The sequence below is a fragment of the Lissotriton vulgaris genome, chromosome 1_1 (assembly GCF_964263255.1).
Source record: "Lissotriton vulgaris chromosome 1_1, aLisVul1.2, whole genome shotgun sequence".
Taxonomy (NCBI): Eukaryota; Metazoa; Chordata; class Amphibia; order Caudata; family Salamandridae; genus Lissotriton; species Lissotriton vulgaris.
The window spans coordinates 1,888,484,478-1,888,505,714 of record NC_141685.1 but is presented as its reverse complement, the minus strand read 5'-3'; the positions used below and the strand labels follow the sequence as shown (position 1 = coordinate 1,888,505,714).

The following is a 21,237-nucleotide window of genomic DNA, read 5'->3' as shown; positions in this document are numbered from 1 at the left end:
ATAGATGCCAAGAATATCGATTTGAAGGTGAGTAATATCGATTTTTAAAATATAGAAATCATTAATATAGCATTTAGGGCATCATTACGATGTTGGTCGTCAACGCTGCCCCTAGAGCTGTACGATTCGGCTTTGACCAACTTGGAGTTTGAATGCCGGTCTGAACCGATTTGAATGACCAAATGGTTTGCTTACCAACCGAGAACATCGTAATCAAGAAATATAGGTTCCGACGCGGTTTAGGAGAATCTGAATGTTGTTTGGAGCCTTTTGGACTGACATCGTAATCAGCCCACAGTTGTATATGTTTTTTAATATATGTGTTACATTTTTAGTAGTTATTAAATTAAACGTAATTACATTTTTTATTTTTTTTTCTGTAGCGTCTTATGGGTTTATAAGGGAATAGGGTGGGAGGTAATTTAATTATAATAAATAAATGTTTCTTTTTTATTTAACTATATTTATTTAATTGATATTTAATTGTGTTAATTGTGCTTTTAATTTGTTTGGGTACATTTTATGTGCGCGTTATGGGGTTTATAGGGGTAAAAGGGTAGGAAGTAATTTATTTTTAAATAAATTAACAATTAGTTGTTAATTAATATTTATTCATTAGTTGATAATTAATTATGTTAATTTTTTTATTGTATTTTTCTAGGTGTGGGTTTTGGGTGTATAGGGGTAAAGGGTGGGGAGTAAATTATTGTTAATTAATTTATAATTAGTTATTAAATACTATTAATTATTTAATTGAACATTAATTTTAATTAATTGTTTTAAAATATCATTTTAGGTGTGGGTTGTGGGGATAATATGGGGTAACGGGTAGGAAGTCAATTACGTTAAATGATTTATAATTTGCTTTGTAATTATTAATATTTGTTTAATTGATAATTAATTATGGTAATTGTGCAAATACACTTATTTTGCTTAGAATTTAGATGCGGGCTGTGGGTTTTTTAATAGAATGGGGTGGGTAGTAAATTAAAAAAATAATAATTATCTTTTAATTAATTATAATTCTTACTTTAAAAATTAATTATGTTAATTGTGTAAATAGATGTTTTGTCAAATGCTATGAGTGTGGTGTGTGCTTTGTGGGGGGATATTGTGGGAAGTACATTCATTATAATAATTTAATAATTAATATTTAATTAATGAAAATGTGTTTGTTGAATATTTCTATTAATAGTGTAAAGAATGTTTTAGGTGATGGTTGTGAGTTTTGGGGTGTTATAGGGTGGGAAGTAACTAAACCAATATGTATGTAATAATTGCTGTTTTGGTAATAAATCATTACTAATTAAAATTATTTATTTTTATGAAAATAATTTTTGTATTTTATTTAAGATAATATATGTTGGTATTTGTGATATTTATTTAACATTGTATTATGTTTTTATTTTTCGTTTACATTTTTTTAAAAAAATATTTTGATTTTATTTGCCAACATATTTATAGATTTTTTTTATTTACTTCATTTTTAAAATATTTAATTTTGCTCGAGATATTTTGTTTGTTTTTAATGTTGAACAGACTGGAGTGGGAAGGAAAATGTTATCCCACCGCTATCCAACACTTTCCCTACTGTAGCATTTATTGGAGTGGGAATAGTACATTTTACCCCTCTGCATTCCAACACTGTCCCTACTGTTGTAAAGACTGGAGTGGGAATAGTATTGTTTACCCCTCTGCTATCCAACACTTTCTCTACTGTTGCACTTATTGGAGTGGGAATAGTAATTTTTACCCCTCCGCAATCCAACCCTTTCTCTACTGTTGGGCTGACTGGAGTGGAAACAGTACATTTTCCCCTACTGCAATCCAACACTTTCCCTACTGTTGTACTGACTGGAGTGGGAATAGTAAATTTTACCCCAGCGCTATCCAACACTTTCCCTACTGTTGCACTTATTGGAGAGAAATAGTAAATTTTGCCCTTCTGCAATCTAACGCTTTCCCTACTGTTGTAGTGATTGGAGTGGGAATAGTCAATGTATCCCTTCGCACTCCAACAGGTTTGCTACTGTAGTACTGGTTTGTATGGATACAGTAAATATTTTCCATCCACAATCCAATGCTTTTACTAATGCTTTAATTGCAGAGAGATTTGTCAATTTTAACCAGTTTTATTATTTTTGCATTGTGTGACGTGGGAGTAGTACATTTTTTATATATTTATTTTAATAGTTTGTTTAGTTTAGTATGAATTGTAGTGGGAACAGTATATGTATTACATTTTATATTTTATAATGTATTTTATGCTGTTATAATTTATATAATTATGTTTTAGTTTTTTTTAATTTGAACTTTTATTAATAATCAATATTTTAATTTTGGCATCATTTAAAGAATTTAAAGTTGTTTCATTTTTTGATTTAATTATAATGATTTGTTTTTTAAAGATGTTATGTTAATGGTATATGTATAAATACATATATCTATTTGTTCATATATTATTTTTAAATTATAATATACATTAAAATGATTAGTTTATTTACTTTTTTGTAGGTAGATATATGTAAATATATATTCATTATTATATATGTGCATTTAACTTTTTTAAATTAAGTTTATTTGTTAAGATATATAGTAAGGGGCTGATTATGATGTCAGGCGGAATTGCTTACACCTGACACCATCTCGGTCCTAGGACTTCATAATTAGGATGCGAATGAACACTGTTTGGTCGCATTCCTACAATTCCCTATGGAAGCATGCATTACATCCACAAACTGACTGTAATGCATGCTCCCATAGGGAAATGGGTGGTACTGTTCATCCCTGCATCCTGTGGCAGGCACCTTGAGTTGCCTGCCACAGGATGCAGGGATCAACGGGGGGACCACAGGTGCACCCTCTGCCCCCAATCACAAACACAAGGGGGCCCTGCTGGAAACAAACTTTCTGACATAGTCTCCATGTTGGACAGGCCGAAAGGAAACCATGCCAGAAACCATGCATTGTAATCCCAAGGGAGGAAAAGCACGCCCTTTGGGAATACAAGCAGGTTCCGACTGGCCGACGGGCTCCTGGAGCCCATCAAAATCCAGCTGGAATGACCTGCCGGTTTCAATTCTGACCGGATGCATAATTATCAGCTGGTTCGAATTGAAACCACCGAAATTCGGTCGGAGCTTTCCGAATGCCATCGTATTAGGCCCGTAATGCTTTTTAATTTTTTTCAATTAATCTTACTATTAAATACATTTATTAAATATTATTTTTGTTTATATGTATTTAAAAATTGATATGTAATACAATGATATTAATGGAATCAATATTTCTTTCTGATATTTTTGTACTTGCCATTATAAGTGTAGTATGTCGATATTTTTTAGACATTGATATTTTAGTGGTATGGGGATATTTTGAGTGTCAATATTTTGTCAATGTACCCTGTTAGAGGCCTTTGTCCTGTCCTGTGACCTGGAGGGGCAGACCACATGTGCCCTCTATTTTGAAAGATTACTGCTATAAAATATAGTGCAATGGTGTCACCATACCTTAATTATTGCAATCAACAGTAACCAGACCTTTTTATCCGGGTCACATTCAGGTTGTGTGTTAAATGTTGATGTGTGTGTAGCCAAAGTAGCACGTGCATGGTATGTGAATGACCCAGACTATAGAAGCCATGGGATCCTTTTTGGATACCTTTACCTAGAACAAGATTGAGGTTGAGGGCTGTGCTCTCAGACAGTGGAATTGTGTTGATTACATTTGTGCAGCTGGACAGAGGAAAGTAGAAGATGCAGACACTGAAACTGGCGGAGCCTGGAAGTAGTCTGTTAGCTGATTTAAAAGGCCTTTCTGGTGAGAAAGGAGCTGCTGTTAAGTTCACGTGAGTACTGCCATTTAGGAAATGGTTGGTGTGAAGACTTGGAATGGAGACTCTGGGCCTCATTACGATGTCGGGCAGAAAGCCTCCGCCCGACACCGACTCGGAACTGACCGACTTGTGGTTGGCGGTTCCAACAGCCGGATTAAGATGCGTCCAAACACTGTTTGGTTCTCTTTGGGAGCTTGTGTTACGCCTCATAACCGGCCGTATGTAAATGTAAATGTATTTGAGCTTATATAGCGCACAGCTACCCGCAGTGGGTTTCCCGGCGCTTGCTTAGGGAACCCGTCCTGGTATTCCCCTGTGAGATAGCCCCGGCAGGGTATCCACAAGGTGAAAGCCAGGCATCCCGCCGCGAGGGGCCGTTGTGGAGATTAAGCAAGCTATTGCCCAGAGTCGCAGAGTGTGAACCCGTGAGTCGAGAAGGCACCGGAGCGAGAATTATCGGGTCCGTGGAATTTTTTTAGCCCAAGACCCGCCGAGGCGGGGAATTGAACCCTGGTCCAGGGCCGATCTCAGCTTCCGGGTCTGCCGCCTCTAACCCCTGAGCCACACTTCTCCACGTAACACAGGCTCTAATGGGGAAATGGAGTGTGTGTATAAAACCTTGCACCCTGTAGCAGGATTTTACAGGGTGGGTCTCTTAGGTACCCCCTCGGCCATCACCGTAGGCCGCATGAGCCTAGGGGCCCTACCAGTGGCCCCCAAAGCCACTTTCCAACATGCTTTCCATGTTGGACAGGCTTATGGTGAAAGGCCGTTGGAAATCGACATTGTAATCCTGAGGGCGGAAACACTGTCCATAGGGGTGTACGATGCAGTTTCGACAACACAAATACTTTGCGAGTCGGTCGGAAATTAATCGGAATAGCTGCGCTGTTTACGCTCCGACCGAGAACATCGTAATCGGGCGGTCGGAATGTAAACCGACCAAGTTAGTCAGAAGGGCTCCAACACAGTCGAGGAGTTTTCAACTGTCAGGAGGAGGCTTTCTGCCCGACATTGTAATGAGGCCCTCTGTTATGATAGGTCACAAAGTTTCTAGGTTAGTCCTCCCCTTCTGTCTTGCCCTGATTACTCTTCCAGTTGCAATGATGAAAGTCAGGTGCAGAAACCTCACATCTCCTTGTGCCTCTCTTGTGGGAGCTTCAGGATAGAGACATCCCTATTGATGCCTACTTACTTTTTTGAAAGCCACTCTACTCAAAAGCTGTATCTGGAGAACAGCCTGGGGAGAGCCCTTGAAAGCTCTCGCAGGTTTTACAGTGTGACACAGTGTATCACCATCCCTATCTGGAAGTTATGCATAAATGTAGGATCCAAATCATCCCACGTTTTCCATTTCTAAGTTCTTTATGAAGGATGTGATCCATAGAGTGCTCAGTGGACTGCTGTGTAACCATGGCGTGTGTCTGTCTGGGAGCTATTCTGCCAGAGGTGAGGGGACATCATCTGAAGGTGGGATTTCCGGATGGAGGTGCTGTGTGCCTGCCCTGTAGTGCTTATATACCTGCCTGCCTGTTAGGAGAGGGAAGGGATATGTCTTGTCCTGCAGGAGGGGAGATTGTCCAAGAAAGAGTGAGGTCCAGCATATCCATGTTGGCTGTGGGATTCCAAGAAAAAGGGTGACTGTCTGAGAATGATCCAGGAGGACCCTGGTGCCTTTGCTCCCCCTCAAATACTCATTGCAGCTCTTGGTGATGAGAGAGCGCAATTTGAATGAAAATTATGTCTGCGTCATATTTACTAGCCTGTGGCGTAAAGTTAGCTAATGTAACTTAATAAGCGAGAAAATGTATCTGTATTTACTCTAGAGTGTTTATTAGAATTAGGAAAGTCCGTATAGAGTGTGGGCTAATGTAGTAATGTGTGAAAATGCTTAGGAACATTAAAAGCGTTAATCAGGTTCCATGTGTGTAGCTGCAAACGAAGAAAGAGATAAAATGTAAAATGAAGAAACGTGCAGACTACATGACACTGTGTGAAAACGAAGTGTACTATTTCATCTAATACGACATGGATTCAATGTAATCAAGGAGTTTGCTTATATATGTTAAATGCAATATTTTATAGAAGTGTTTTTGTATAACTTTAGAGTGATGTGTTAGCATATTATTTTAAACTCAAGAAATAAGGGTTCATGGGGTACAGACTACTGCATATAATTTAAGGGCCTGTAGCGATAGTGGATTGTCTTTGATCTGCACGTGTGAGCTAAAAGTCAAAAGCCTCGTTAAAATAAATTGCCAATGCTGGTCGAAGTTTTACGGCCTAGTAAGATAAGGGGAGCCTGGAATTTGGGGCCCTGTTTCGAAGTGTCTGTTTGCAGGTGCGAGGGGGTTACCAATCAAAGGCTCGATGAATAGAGTCTTGTTTGAGGAGATAGGCTTGGGTCCGGAGGAGTCGACCGGAATGTCATGGGGGTACCAGCACGATGGAGACGGCGCCTGGGAAGCAAGGTCAACTTAACAGACGATCCAAAGAAACGAAATTATGGAAAAAACCAGAAGCAGGACTACGTGAAATTGTATACGTGGTGGGCGTCTCAAAGGGGCGTTCCACCCGTACTGTGATTTTGTATTAGGGACAGCACCCCGGGGAGGAGGTAGAGCAGATGGCCTGAGGACCCTTAGAGAGCGGATGGGTAGGCAGAAAGGGTACTTCTACGAGACATAGGTTTTCATCTGAGACTAAGAGAGATTGAGCTTCTTCGGAAGTTCAACTGCTGACACCTTTTTAGGTATAGGAACTCGTTGAGTAGGGATGTCATCTAGCATAGTGTAGGGACAGTTTAACCTGTTTCATTTTCTTTTGTAAATGACGCTTCAGATTCACTTGGTGTCAATGATATTCAACTTACTGATTTTCGAACTGGTTTTGATTGTTTTCTTCTGTCGATTGAGGTTTCTTAGAGAGTTCATGTTCCTTCTAGTACCTGTATATCTTTTGAACCTTATATTGAGGTGCTTGTATTTGCAATTGATTTTGGTTTTATAATAAATCTTTAAACCTTTTTCAGTTGTAAGTGGTTCTTTAGAAGTTGCGTCAGTCTATGGGGTTGATTTGACTTATGTGGGTTTGCCTTTTACTCAATGACAGTCAATAATCGATCCAAAAAGGGACTTAAGTGAGATAGGTATCAGGTGATCAGATAATCGATCAAAATCTCACTCCCGCAGAGAGAACTCCCATACTAGGGTCACGTGATTGTTGAAGACCCAGTTGTTTTGCAATTGTGTGCCACAGATGGCCCAATAGAGACTATAACTGTGGAATTGCTGAAGGCCCGAGCAGGGCTCCAACAACCTACTTGCTGAAGCCCCAAGTGGGACTGCAGCTACGAAATTACTAGAGGCCATGCCTGGACTGCACCTGTGGAACAGTTGACCCAGAAGTGGGCTACCACTGCAGGTTAAGAAGGAACCTCTATTCGGGACTTCACCTACAGATAGTCTGGTGAGGACTGCAATGCTTCAGGATTGCCGATTGATGAGCTATGGACTGCATCTGTTGCTGTTGGGACCAAGACCATCCAGGCCACCATGACTGGACCCTCAACCAACATTCGGGGACTACACACAGTCCCTGCGGGATAATGGCTAGACGAACAAGCTCAGAGGGCAACAGAGATGTTCTAGTTCTTTGTGTCTATAATCAAGCATGCAGCAGAACCCCTCAGAGCACAAGGCTGCAGTTGAAAGAACTCACGAGGCACTTCTAACTAGGATGGGTTAACTCAAGCAGTATGAGTGCACCTTGTGAGCTGCAGGTGGTTGAGACAACACCATATCCAAAATTCACACCACTCTCGATTATCCTTAGAGCAAGGTGGACCCAGTACCTGGGCAGAGCCCTGGGAGGGGACAGTGATGGAGCAGGGTGGGCGTATCACCCACATGAAATATCGCCCGGAGACACTAATTAAGTATATGACTATTTGAGTGTGTAATGTATAATACAACTGTGTGATTAAAGTACTTTATTTCCTTGTAAGACAAGAACTGGGCTAAACATTCACTTTATTGAACCTGTTGGTTTATTATTGATCTCTGAATTTGAGCACCTCCACTATACCTCTTTGAGAAGCCTCTAACTACTTGCCCTTGCAACCCAAATATTAAAGTTTAGATGGTTTGAACTTGGCCCAGTTTGTCAAGCCACAGTAGGATGAGGCGTGGAACATCAGTAGAAAATGAGCTTAACTCCCATGGTTGAGGTTCAGTAGCCTCTGTTTGCCCTGTATCCCTCGCCCCCAAAGGAAGTGTAACAGAGAACATAAGTCTATTACATTGGAATCGAAAGATTCCATATTTTCAGAAGTATTTAAAGAATTTGTAAAGGCTGTTGCAAAATTAAATAACCCGCAGAAATATCCCAGACAGATTGAGTGTTACACAAAGTCTGTTACATTCCTAAATTTTAACATACACTATTCTGAAATGTTAGCATAAGTTTTTGAATTGTCCTGCATGTTTCAAACGTTAATGTGTTCTCTGAAGCTGCTGTGATGACAGATTCTGATATTTCACAGACATTTCATAATCTTACTTTATAGTTTTTGAAATCTACCCCAAATGTCATAAAAGCTGTCCCATATTGGCATATTTAAAAATTAAAGTAATACACACCACATTTCTCAGCCCAGAATTGGTCAAAATCCAATGTTTTCACCAATTCCGAATTCAAGAGTATATCTTTAAACCTGTTTATTGTTAATCAAAGTACATGCAATTACATACGCAGAAAAGAACTAACCTGATAACCTTCAACTGACTGCCCGAATACCGGTTGCCAAGACACAAGTACTTCAGAAGATGAGAGAACTTTGGTAGTTATTCCTGCAGGAGGATCAGTTGGTACTGAAACAACCATAAAAACAATCAATGCACCCGTTTTTATGCCATATAAATGTACATCTGATGTTAGAATTTGATCATGTCTCCTTCTAAAATACATTGATTAAACAGGACTTTACTTGGTTACATCTATTAAGTATTTGTATTTTATCATCGTGTTTTGAATGCTTCTTTTTTGTTTGTTTATTATTTGTACATCAGATACACAAAAGGTGATGGGAGAAATGCTCGCAGTTCATCTAACTACTGGCAATTGTTCAAAGTAGCATTCCAACCATTCATTCTTTTGCCTTCCATTCCATCTCAAAATAGAACCAGCCATATGCAAATTAGCCTTGTTCAGTCCAACCTGAGCCGCCATGCCAGGTCCTCTCTGAAGCAGAACAAAAGCAACTTAAGACTGTTTTTTGCCTGGTTGGGTCTGTTCAGGCAGGTGCTGCTTCGTTCCAGTGGCAGTGTGAACAAAGGGCCCAGATATATGCATTTTTTTGTCCACTTAAGGTGTTACATCAAACACACAAAAGGTGACGGGAGGAACGTTTACAGATAGTCTAATCATTGTCAATTGTTTCAACATTCCAGACCTCAATACTTACCGCCCAGTAATGCTAGAATTAAACCGAAAGGAAAGCTGACGTTTGTCCCCTATATGTGGCCTAGGGTGCTGCTATAGATAGAGGAACATTATAGTCCTTTGCTTTTGTGCAGCGCACACTCCAAAATAATGTATTTCACAATGCTCTCATGTGATGATAAAGCAAAAGGAGGCCTTGTGGAAAAAATTATTCCATAGAATCACACAATGTTGTCAAGTAGAAGCCGGAATTGATACAAAGTTTTTTGAGCAATTCAGTTATTACATTCTTATCTCATTCTCTCTTCCATTTTTTGATCAAAGCCTAATTATTTGTGTTTAAATCCTTGAGCCGCTACATCAGCATTAACTCAGTGTTTTGAATACACCCAGACTATGCATGCTTCGTAAAGATTGGCGGGAGTACTATTTGGGGAGGGTGATGTTTTAGAGGCTAAGATGAAAAACAGACCCATTCCTGAATTAAATCACCCGTCTACCTCTCGCTATCCAATATTCATCCATTGAACCATGCAACCTTGTCCATTTAATGACTGGACAATGATTGATGATGAAAAACGTGTTGGAAAATGCACCATATTTCAATTTGTTTTAGAACATTTCATGGGGAACTACCCCCACCTCGAAACTATTCTACAAAGGTCGGGTGCACCCACTGCACTCGCTAAATTGCGTATAGGAGCTGGTCTGCTAACATTTGCCAAGGCTGCTTTTGGTTCCCAGTTCAGCCCTGCCACTGACAGCATAAACCCTATCTCAAAAACAGAATACAAATGATAGCATATTGTCTTAACTATCTGACTGGGTGGATTAAAAGACGGCTCTCAAAGATTATTTTTGAACTGCATTTACTGAGGTAGGGTGGGGTTTTGACTCGACACCATTCCAGTGGAAGAGGATCATAAATTTTATGACCCAGCAGAGGATATTGGATATATGTATGACGTTGACAGTACACATAGTTCACTCCCATACATGCCAAAACGTTGTGTAAACCATCATATATCAAAAAGAAGTCACCATAGCAGTTCCAGAATAATGACGATTTGTGAACCATCAGCAAACTTTTGATATTGTTGAAAAAACAGTCAATCACTTGTGCCGGTGGCACTATAGAGGTGTTAAATGAAAAGACAATACAACATGCTTTGACATTCAATGGAGCCTCAGTAACAGTTAAAATAAACCCTTATTACCTGTTTACATTATTTCCAGTGTACCATTTGAATGTTACTAGACTTGAGTTAGAAATCATTAGTCTCGTAGGCTGTAAATTAATTTTGTTGATAAATTATGTTTGTGTTCTTGCCTACCACTGCCCTCCCATGCCGCCTGAAAAGAAAGGCTGAATAAAGATGCTGGATTACGTGTTCCAAGTTACAATTACTTTCATTTTATTTTAGGTGCATGTATTTCAGTTATTTTTTTCATTCTAATTATTTCAGGTTTTAACCTTTAATTCCCCTCAAATAGATATATATTGTGAAAATGCCAGGCACTTCCCATTTGTTTATTAATGGAAAAGTTCAATTTGAAGCAGGAGAAGCAAGCCCCTCATTCTTCTCCTAATCTAATTAATTTTCCTAATGTCATTCAGTGCGTTCAGTCGCTTTTTACTGCTTTTGTTTACAGTTCTGCTTCAATCATTTTATTCTCTTGCTTCAAATTCCCTACCAAACACACACGCTCTTTTTTCAAATTTTTTTAGGCCGTTGTTTATTATCTCACCGCAACCCTTTTGATGCACAACTGCAAAGTGCTGATCCCAGTGCCTGCTTTTCTGCCCCAATACCAATTACCATGATGCCTATCTACAGGGTTTAATCCTTCTGGGGAGAAGTGCTGCAGTAGGATTTCACACATGCCCAGTCTTTGTTCTTTGCATCTGCCGTACTTGCTAAGCAAGACACCGTACACCTCTGAAATCATCTTATCTATAGCCTGACCGACCATTAAAAACCTGCTTCAGTGTTAAAGGCAGAGTTGAAGGCGAGGGCCTTTAACATGGGAGCGGGCCTTTAATTTTGATGGCTGGTATAGTCATGCTACGGAGGGCTATAAGGCTGTTAGAACATTCTGCCCCAACAGGGCAGAATGTTCTAATTAGTAAAGGGAAAGCCTCACAAGCCTGAGGGGAATGAAACCCTCTTGGGCTCCATGAGGCCATTGTTCACTGATGTTGCTGTGAAAGACAAACATTGGAATGTTGGAGCTCTGCACTTTTTCCAGCAATTGGAATCCTGGAGCCACTCCATTGTCTTAAATGGAGTGCTCACCATTCAAATGTCCTACTATAGCCTACTAGCCTCCCTTAGCTGGATATACCAGTCATTAGAGGCCTTCCCCAGCGTTAAAGGCCCGAACCGAAGGTGAGGGATTTAAAAAGAGAGCGGGCCTTTAATGGCCGTTATAGCCCAGCTACAGACGGCTATATGGCTATTTGGAACATTCTGCCACTAGAGGGCAGAATGTTCTAACAAATAAAATAAAGGCCCCAGTGAGCTCAAGGGGATTTGAATCAGCTCCGGCTCCATGAGGCCTTAGTTCACAGCAACACCTGTGAATGACAGACAATAGAATGTCGGAGCTCAGGGATTTTACCAGCCATTAGAAGCCCAGAGCACTCTATTGTCTTTAATGGAGCTCCCAACATTCCCCTGATCTAATACAGTGTTTAGCTCTGGAATAGCTAGTTGCAGCTCATTTTAAGTCCTGTAGCACACCTACTGTTTATGATATTGCCAGAGGGTGCTATTTGTTGGGTGCACTAAAACCTTCTGATTTGGACCTTTTGAAATGGGGAATGGTGTTCTAATTGTGTATATTCTTACCAATGTCTTCTATATGGAATGGTTAAACTTTCCAGGTTATATTTGCAGGCAAACAGTGCAGGTTGCAGTAATTGTTGAAAAACAATAGTTTGGAACAAGGCCTTGAGTGTAAAAATGAGTGTAAAAAAGACTGTTTCCGATATTTAACCTAGGTAAGCTATGTTGCATGTACACCACTGGAATTTCCACTTTCGTACATATACACAGTATACCAAAAATTGCTAAACAGTTGCTGCAATATTAAAAAATGTAAGCTATCAATTATGGGGGGAAAGTGAATACCTACCCCATGAATTTAGGCACAAACCTACAATGTCATACTTTGTCAAGAAGACTGAAGCTCATGATTCATGCTGTAGATTTGCTTCTGCTGACTGGACTTCTTGCAGACACTGATTGGTCTTTAGGCTTCAGGAAACTATGTTTCCCAACTGCAAGTGAGTGGCAGTGGGGTAATATGATAGCTTCCTTTGGGAGGCACATCAAAAGATTTCCCAGTGCATATGAGCTGCTTGAGAACCATGGAAAGATGATTCAAAAGCTCCCCCCTTCGCTATTTGCGCATCTAGGCAGGTTTGAAAATGATGTCTAAGCTGACTGCTTCAGGACTTTGCCACAATGCAAAACATAGGCAATGCAACTGCCATTGTGTTCATACTGCCAGGCAGACGGTTCATACCTGTAGGCAGGTGGTCCCAAATACGAAACGATGGCGGGCGGACTGAAGTCCATACACCATCGTAATCAGCCCCATAGTCTCTCAGCTCCCCATCTTTATGCTTACCTTCATGTTCCCTGGGTCACTCCCCACCTGCACACAAGCTGTAAAATTATTTGGGGGGTACCGCCTTGCAGCATACCAGGATGTAACAGGGGACAACCCTGGAAGTGGGCAAATTAATTCTTAGCAGACCACCCTATCTCGTAGGTCCTAAGGACATGTTGTCTGCATACCACAAGCACAAGCAGTCTTTGCTAATTAATAACTGTAGAAAATTGTAAGAATATGCCGCTTTTTGCTTTGTCACACCCATTTTTTGCTGGATTTTACTGCTGGCTTTTAGACTCTGTACACTTGGGCTGTGCATTCCTGTACCCTGTATATATGTTTTAACCCCTTAAAATGTGTAGAAATTGGCTAATCCTTGATTGGATATTTAGCAATCCTATAAGGCCATAGTACATAGTGTAGAAATTGTATCCATGGCATGAAAAGCTAAATGGCAACTATACCTAAAACACTTATTGTTCCATCCCCTAGTGTGACAAGTGAAAATGTGGTTTCAGGCCTACGAGCGAAGCCTGACTGTTGCAGTGTAAAACCTGCAACAACCTGTTAAAATTGCCCTTTTTACAGGTAAAAATCTACCTTTTAAGTGTTTGTAAATCATCCGTATGTAAACCTTGTATAAACAAGGAGGAGTGAATGGTATTTAAAATTAGGAGATGTAGAAATGTATGTTTCCTTGTCCATACAGTTACAAGCCCTAACAGCTATTTTCACTGTGGCAGGCCGAGCTGTCCTATGTAGAAAATGAGAACACATATTAAACTACTAATACTGCTAGCTCAAGAATGGATCAGGTTGAAAAATGATTAAATACCTATTATTAATAGTTATTAAAAATCAAATTCAACGGTGAAGTCGAATATTTCCTAAACATGAAGGAAAAGTAACTTTTAAAAATTGTTCTTATCCCTGCCTGATATTCCTGAAAGCTGATTTGCATTAACTCTCAAGCTACTTCCTGCCTGTACTTGGCCTAAACAAGGTCTGAAAGAGGAGTGTCATTCCTCCCAACAGCAAACAATAGACTGGTCTGGAATGAAGGCTCATCTGGACTCCACACAATCTTCAGAGTAGGGGCTGTGGGCATCCACGCCTTCAAATCCCGCTTGACATTTCTGTTGAGCCAACTGTAAACCTTTGGCACACTTGAAAGTGAGAGAAAAAAGGATGCCAAGACAATTCATGTGTATCCACTGTCTGGTTGCTGAAGCACCCTGATGTTGTCCTACCAGATTAATATATCTGGGTCCGATGTGGGCACAGTAACTGCTCCAAAATGCACGTTAGTGTTAGATTTGTGAGGACATTGGTATTTTCTGTATCACACTACCACACTCACCCTGCCCTAAGAGCCCAAGTTTAGTGTGGGAAGACACTTTTGCCATTTTGAAAATGCCTAGACACATGGCATTTTGTATCTATTTCCAGTAGGGCAAACATGTACTAAAAAAGTACATAGGTCAGGGCCTGGGAACCTTTACTTCTCTGGTCAGAGAAACTGTATCCCTCCCACATGCTGGTAAGACTTACAAAGCTGGACACTCACTCAACGTTCATCAGAACACTGCTGGACTTGCAAAAGAATACCCGGTAGACTAAACCTGCTGCTCTTGACATCTGTGATCTGTGAAAGTGACATAAGGATGCTGGATCCCCTTCAACATGAAATCCAAGGACAGAATGATATGCACAGTGTTATTTAAAGATCTGTGTATTCCGTGCAGTCCTTAATTTGAACAGGTGTGGACAGTCCTGATGAAAATAGGGATATCATTCCAGATCTTGCGTGTATAGGTGTGTAAGGCACGTTGTCTTACTTTTTCCTTTTTTTCACTTCTTTGTCACCAGTCTGATGGAATCCTGCCTGGGACTGTGCTGAAAGCCAGAGAGGCAGGGGTGCCAGTTGTGATACCTTTTTAAATGATGCAGCTGAATTTTAAGATGGTGGTGACAGGCAAGGGCTTCCTGTTGAGATCAACCAGGGTGCAGGTTAAAGGACCATATTTCTTCAGACCACTAATGAGGTGTGCTCTGTCATACAGGAAGCCCTAAAAAGGGGGTCTGTTTAGAGGCCAAGTGGCTGAGGACCAGGGTATTGGCACAATACAAATGTTTGAGTGTGAGAATTTTAACAGCATTTCTGGAGTCACTTTATGGAACAAGTTCCAAAATTTCTTTAGCAGGGAGAGATGGTACCAGGTGATCTTGGTTTTCTTGGAGATGTGTTTCCTTAGCGTGAGGTCAGTGTCCAGGGTGAATCCAAGTGACCTGGCATTGGGTGAACGATGGGGCTCGAATCTACCTAGGTTTATGTTGGTGAGTGTTTGCTTGTTGTTCTTAGTGAAGCGCAGAAATTCGCTTTAGGTAGGGTTCAGAATCTGATGTGTGCTCAACTACCAGGTCTGGATGAGGTGCATGAAGGTGTTTTGAGACACTGAATGTGTGGAGCAGAGAACACTATCAAATATAGTTGTACGTCTGCGTATTGGTGACTTTTAATTCTGTTGTCAGTGAGTCGAGAAATAATGGGCAACAGGTGGAGCTTGAATATGATGGGGTAACAAGATGGAACCTAGGGGGATTCTGCAGTTGATAATGAATTTCTGTGACCCAGAGGTGCACCTGTGACTTTACTGGTGTCAGTTAGATATCTAATGAAGAACAGTGAAGGACTTTGACAGTGAATTCTATTCAAGACTTCAGGGTATTGGTGATGGTTAGATGATCCACATTGCATAGGATTAGTAAGAAAACTGTCTTTGTTTTGCAGTGTTATCTGAAACTGGATTGGCAGTTGTGCAGGCTATGATTGACACTGTGGGGCCGATTACGATGGCAGGCGGATCACCCCCACCGGGCCAGCGGTTGTCACCGCCGGCCCGGCGGGGGCTATCCCCCGCCATCGTGACAGCAAAGACCCCGCCACATTATGATGGCTGGGGGGTCCGCGGGGGACTGAAAGACCGGGGTTTAATTTGGTGGTGGTGTCTGGAAGACACCGCCATCCATATTTCGATGCAGGCTCAGAGCAGCCTTTCCAATGCGGCATTGCCGCCATGGAAAGGTTGGCGGTTCCTGCTGTTGGGGGCCCGTTACGGGCCCCAAGGGCGTTGGGGGATGCACATGGGGGGTACCTATGGTACCCCCTGCTTTTACATGTACAATGTGGCAGGCACCGCGCAGTGCCTGTCACGTTGTGCATGTAAAAGCACAACATGTATATTTTACATTGCGGAGGGTGCCCGCCACAATTTAAAATATACAGGATGCGCCCGACACACTGGCGGGCGCATCATAATTGCTATGGTGGGACCGCCGCAACTATGACGGGCAGTCTCTTTTGTAGGTGTGATCGTCATCAGCGATCTTTAAATTGCGCACAGACCACTTTTTCATCATTCTGATGAACGGTGTGTGAGGGTGGTGAGACAGAATATTGTAAAAAATATCTACTGACATTAATATTGAGTGAAAAATATTGTGGAATGGAAATATCGAGTGCAAAAATATAATTGTCAAGAATATCGATTTTAGGGTAAGTAATATAGATTTTTATTTTTTTCATGTATTTTGTTCTGTTTTATATGTATACAATGTAGTTCTTTTGGTTAAATAGCCAGTATGTTTTTAAATACATTGGTACCATTTTTAGTAGTTATTCAAGGTTATTGAAGTAATTTTTATTATTTTTGGTACTGTAGCGTGTTGTGGATTTATAGGGGTACAGGGTGGGGGGAAGTAATTTAATTATAATTGTGTAATAATCTTTCTAATTGTTAATATTAATTATTTCATTGTTAATTAACTATGTAAATAATGTTTTAAATGTAATTTTGTATATGTGGGTTGTGGGTGTTATGGGGTACAGGGTGGGAAGCAATTTAATTTAATTGTAATTAATTATTAATTAATTGTTACTTAACATTAGTTATTTATTTAATTGATCATTAATCAGGTTAATTGTGTAAGTATTATTTTTTTTATTTTTGGAGTGGGTTCCGAGATTCATGGGTCTACAGGGTTGGACATTATGTAATTGTAATTAATTGGTTGTTAATAAATATGAATTATTTGATTGATAATTAATTGTGTTAGTAATTTCTTTCTTTTAGGTGTGCGTTGTGGGGTTTATAGGGGTATATGGTGGGAGGAAATAATAACTAAACTTATTAAATGAATTTAATGTATTAATAGATAATTTTTAAGAGACTTTTTTAACATGCGGAATAATACTGCATTTAATTTTTAATATTGTTTGCAATGTTTTTATTTTTATCAAATGTTCTGATTTTCATCATTTGTTCAAATGTAATATATATTAAATTTTAAATGTTTTTTTAACATTTTTATTGTGTTTTTGAAATTAGTTTTTGTATTTGTAGAAATGTTGCTTGCTTGTATTTTAGTACTGACCTTAGTGGGGTATAACATTTAACATTATTTCTACTGTTGCACTGACTGGAGTGGAAATAGTAAAATAATAATTGCAGGATTTAGGAAGCAGCCCTATATTCTGCCAACGTGAAACTTTCTATCCACACAGCACCAAGCTTAAAAGGAAGGTGGAACTCTACACTTAAAGGTTACTGTGAGTACTAGGGTATTCATATCAGCTCTACACTTAAAGGTTACTGTGAGGACAAAGGGGCTCATACCTGCAGACCGTAGAAAATCTAAGCACTTCAGGGCCCAATGTGAGTGAACCACATGCATGTATATTTCATATGAGAATGAAATGCACATCAGGCAGGCAATTTGTTATGTGGTTTGTCCTTGGGGATTTATAAAGCGAGGGAAGTATGGAGAACACCCCAATGAGTTGGAAGGGTAGGGGGTGGCAGCCCTGACCTGGTTTTCCTTTGCTCACTAAATCAAGGAATCACTGATCACAAAATAAAACAAGGTAATGCTGACAATCATCGCTGGGCCCAGAAGCAGTGGTGTCATTGCACCCTTCCAATGTTTGTACTTTATGTGAGCACCTATATTTCCTAGAGGTTTCCTGTGCAGGTACCATAAATTCCCCCAACAGCTGAATGCACCAGAACTCTAAACCCTAGAAAGAGAAGACTCCACCTTCAAGTCCCACCTCCCTTTCCATGCTGATACAGCAGGCCAACATTGACATTACATTGATGCAGAAACATTGATAGACACTGCTAGTACTATGGAATTCAAATGTCTACTGATATATTTAGTCAGAATATCCTACAGATAATTTTTTCTCAAACACTCCATCCATTCTATCCGGCAGTCAACGGCAACAGACACAACGCTACAAAACAAATTGCTAACAATGCAGAACCCTAGGGAGCAGACAAGTATTCAACTCTCTGGCCTAGAGAGTGCTTTGGCTCTCTTACCAGACTTACGTTTTCAGAAAAAAACATAAATAGACTATACATTGGTGTATACATACATGAGGGCTTTCGATCAGTGGTCTTCTCCATTGGCGTATAGAATAGGGTAGTGGGTCAGCCCACTTCCCCCACTGGCTCTACTCAATCTGAGTGACTGCATTTTGCCTCTGCACATGTGCATGTCTTCCTAAAAAATTACCCACTGGTGTGACAGGGATGATGGGCTATTTCTTTTAATGTACCTTCTCTTTTTTTGGCTTACAATGGATGGTGAAGTTGTTAGGAGCTGTCTTGTGTGCTCTGCAAGTTGTGAGAGCACACCCGACAGCATGACTTCAGCGAGAAATACCCCACAAATATGGCATCTTAAATCCAAAATGAAAAAATAGCCTTAAACCCAAGCTTAAATGGGGTTGGCCTAACGGCTAGGGCGGTCGACCTAAAATATGCGGAACTGGGTTCGAATCTCGACAATAACGCTGAACATCCTGTGATTCTGGGCAAATCACTTAATCTCCCGGTGCCTAGAAAAATGAGTGTGTCCTCATGTAATGCAACTGGGCTATGTAAAGCTCTCTGATACCCGATACAGGTAAAGTTTGCGTTATATAAAAGTCTGTAAAAAAAAAGAAACCCACCCAAACTCTTTGTAATCTCCTGCTGGCCATGTCATGCAGCAGCCCCCTTCTCTGGGTGCAGTACTAATGCCCACCCCACATCCATCGAACTCAGGTTTCACCAGTCAGGTGACCCTGCTAAAAAAGGGGCCCAGGCACACATGTTCGAGGCCAGTAAAGTTAGCAGAAAGACTGAGTCAGTGTGCTCATTAATCTGATCACCGGGCCTAGAACGCACAATGCAACAATGGCAACAGCGACGGTTGATCCCACCATGCCCAACACTGTCTTTGCATTCTGTTCTTCGCACCTCCAGCCTCATCATGGTGGAGAGGACAGCGCAGTGAGAGGGAGGTGAGCACGATTAAGGTTCCCTCTCCCCTTTGAGGCCCTCCAATGGGAACCTCGGGCTAGTGCCACAGCTGAGAGTGAGGTAGAGGACCAATCCCACCTGAGAAAGAAAGAGAAGTCCTGCATGCCCATTCTGAGGGGCCTGCTAAGATAGGACGGTGGACGAGTGATCAGTTACATACTGTTCTGATACAATAACATATATAAACACTGTGAATGCATGTATGCCAATACACTTTATACACAGCGGCGGCCGGCGCTGGTAAACGCAATGGGGTTGTGTGGCAGGGCCGGGTGGGAGGTGGGAGGTCGTCAGATGACAGAATGGGTATAGTTAAATAAATAAATAATACCTATTCTGTCTTATTTCCCCCTGCCATGCCCTGCCCCGCCGCACCATGCTAACCTGAGCTGGCCGCCACTGTTTACACATACATAATTACATGCACAGTGAATTTCTACTTGTATGCAAAAAATCTCTGGTTGACTTTCATGCACTATTGACAAAACTTTCCATTTGACATATTCTATAATAATGCTACCAAACCACTCATTTGCTGCACTTCTACTTGTAGTGCACTGCATTCTCTCAACCATTTGCTTCTCCTTTCATCTCTTGAAAGGGTGTTACAGCAACAAACACTCTTTCACAAAACCAACAGCAGCTGGCACAGAAAAGGGCAGACATACTGGCTTTGCCAATGCTTCATTCTTTTTTTGTTGACATTTTCACTAGTAAAATCAGACATGCCCCATAGCATTGTTACTGAGTGACATGTTGGCATTCCTACCTACATATATCTTATGGAACAATGCAGCAAGCATACTAGCTGGTCAACCAGGGGCAAAACAGACCACCATGGAAAAAATATGCCCCTGGTTGACCAGCTAGTAATCCGTCTGCACATGTTGTTCAGTGCGTTTCTTCTAGCACTCAGTTTCTTCCACCTCACAGTGCCTATGGATCCCCTTGTTTCACTTATTTTATATTTTGATGAGTGTACATTCAACATCATCAGGCTGCTTGCACATCCTTCTTGCTTCCGGTGCACCGTTCAAAGATGGCCGTCATAGTTCCCTGTCTACGTAGACCAGCGTCTCTACCATGTGACTAATTCAGTGTGTATGCGCGCTCTATATCGGTAGTATAACGTGGTTCCTGCAGCCGTTTCTCTTTAGTCCATACCTGTGGGGATTGTTGTCTCGATCATTTCTACAGCATTCAGGTCAGTTTACGGTTTTCCCTTCGTTTTGACAGTGGGTAAAGTTTTGGCATGTGCGTTGTACTTAGCCATCATTACTGCTTTTACAGGTGGTCCGTATTGTATTTCACCAGGAATTTTGGTAAGGTACCCCCTTTTCGTATTTTTTTTCATCACACTAGTTATACCGTTACAGTATTTATCTTAATGTACGAGTTACTTACCTTCGGTAACGATGTATCTGGTAGAGACGATTCTAACCGCAGATTCTTTAATGTAGAATTATCTCTGGAGCCTGGATCCGGAATTTTTTTTCCCAGCATCCCTGTGTGCCGGGGGACAGCAACACGGGACTCCGCCCAGGTGTTGTCTGCATAAGTGACGTCAGCGAGGTCACATAAGTCCCTATGTCAGTTTTCTTCGGATAACTTTTCCGCGCCACAACGCGGAGCCATCAGACAAAACTGTGGGAGTATGGGAACAGTGTGCAAAAGAGCAGAAAAATTGAAAAAAGGAAATGGTGACTAACAACACCATAAAGAGCAGTGACAACACTGCAGCACCCAAATGCAGGAAAAAAGGGAAAGAACAGAGCAGTCACCCTGCCAGTATGTAGACATCCTCCCCTGGAGGCAAGGAACACATGCAAAATGGCATGACAACATGTAGCAGGACTACAACCCTAACCAAGAACAATGAAGGGGAACCAGTTCCAAGACAAGCAGGAATGACAAACCCCCAAGGCAACCCAAGCCCAGAGTGCGACAACCCCCAACAAACAAAGGTCA

At 40.9% G+C, this 21,237-nt stretch overlaps 1 protein-coding gene across 4 annotated transcripts in view; it reads right to left on the bottom strand.

Annotated features, from left to right (window-relative positions):
* CNTN1 (contactin 1) overlaps nucleotides 1-21,237 on the bottom strand; it is a 1,059,655-nt gene that overhangs the window by 66,963 nt on the left and 971,455 nt on the right. For all 4 annotated transcript variants that reach the window (XM_086919467.1, XM_086919469.1, XM_086919468.1 and 1 more), the window contains one exon: nucleotides 8,603-8,706. In XM_086919467.1, coding sequence (XP_086775593.1) covers nucleotides 8,603-8,706 — 104 coding nt within the window. The remainder of the gene's footprint in view (nucleotides 1-8,602; nucleotides 8,707-21,237) is intronic.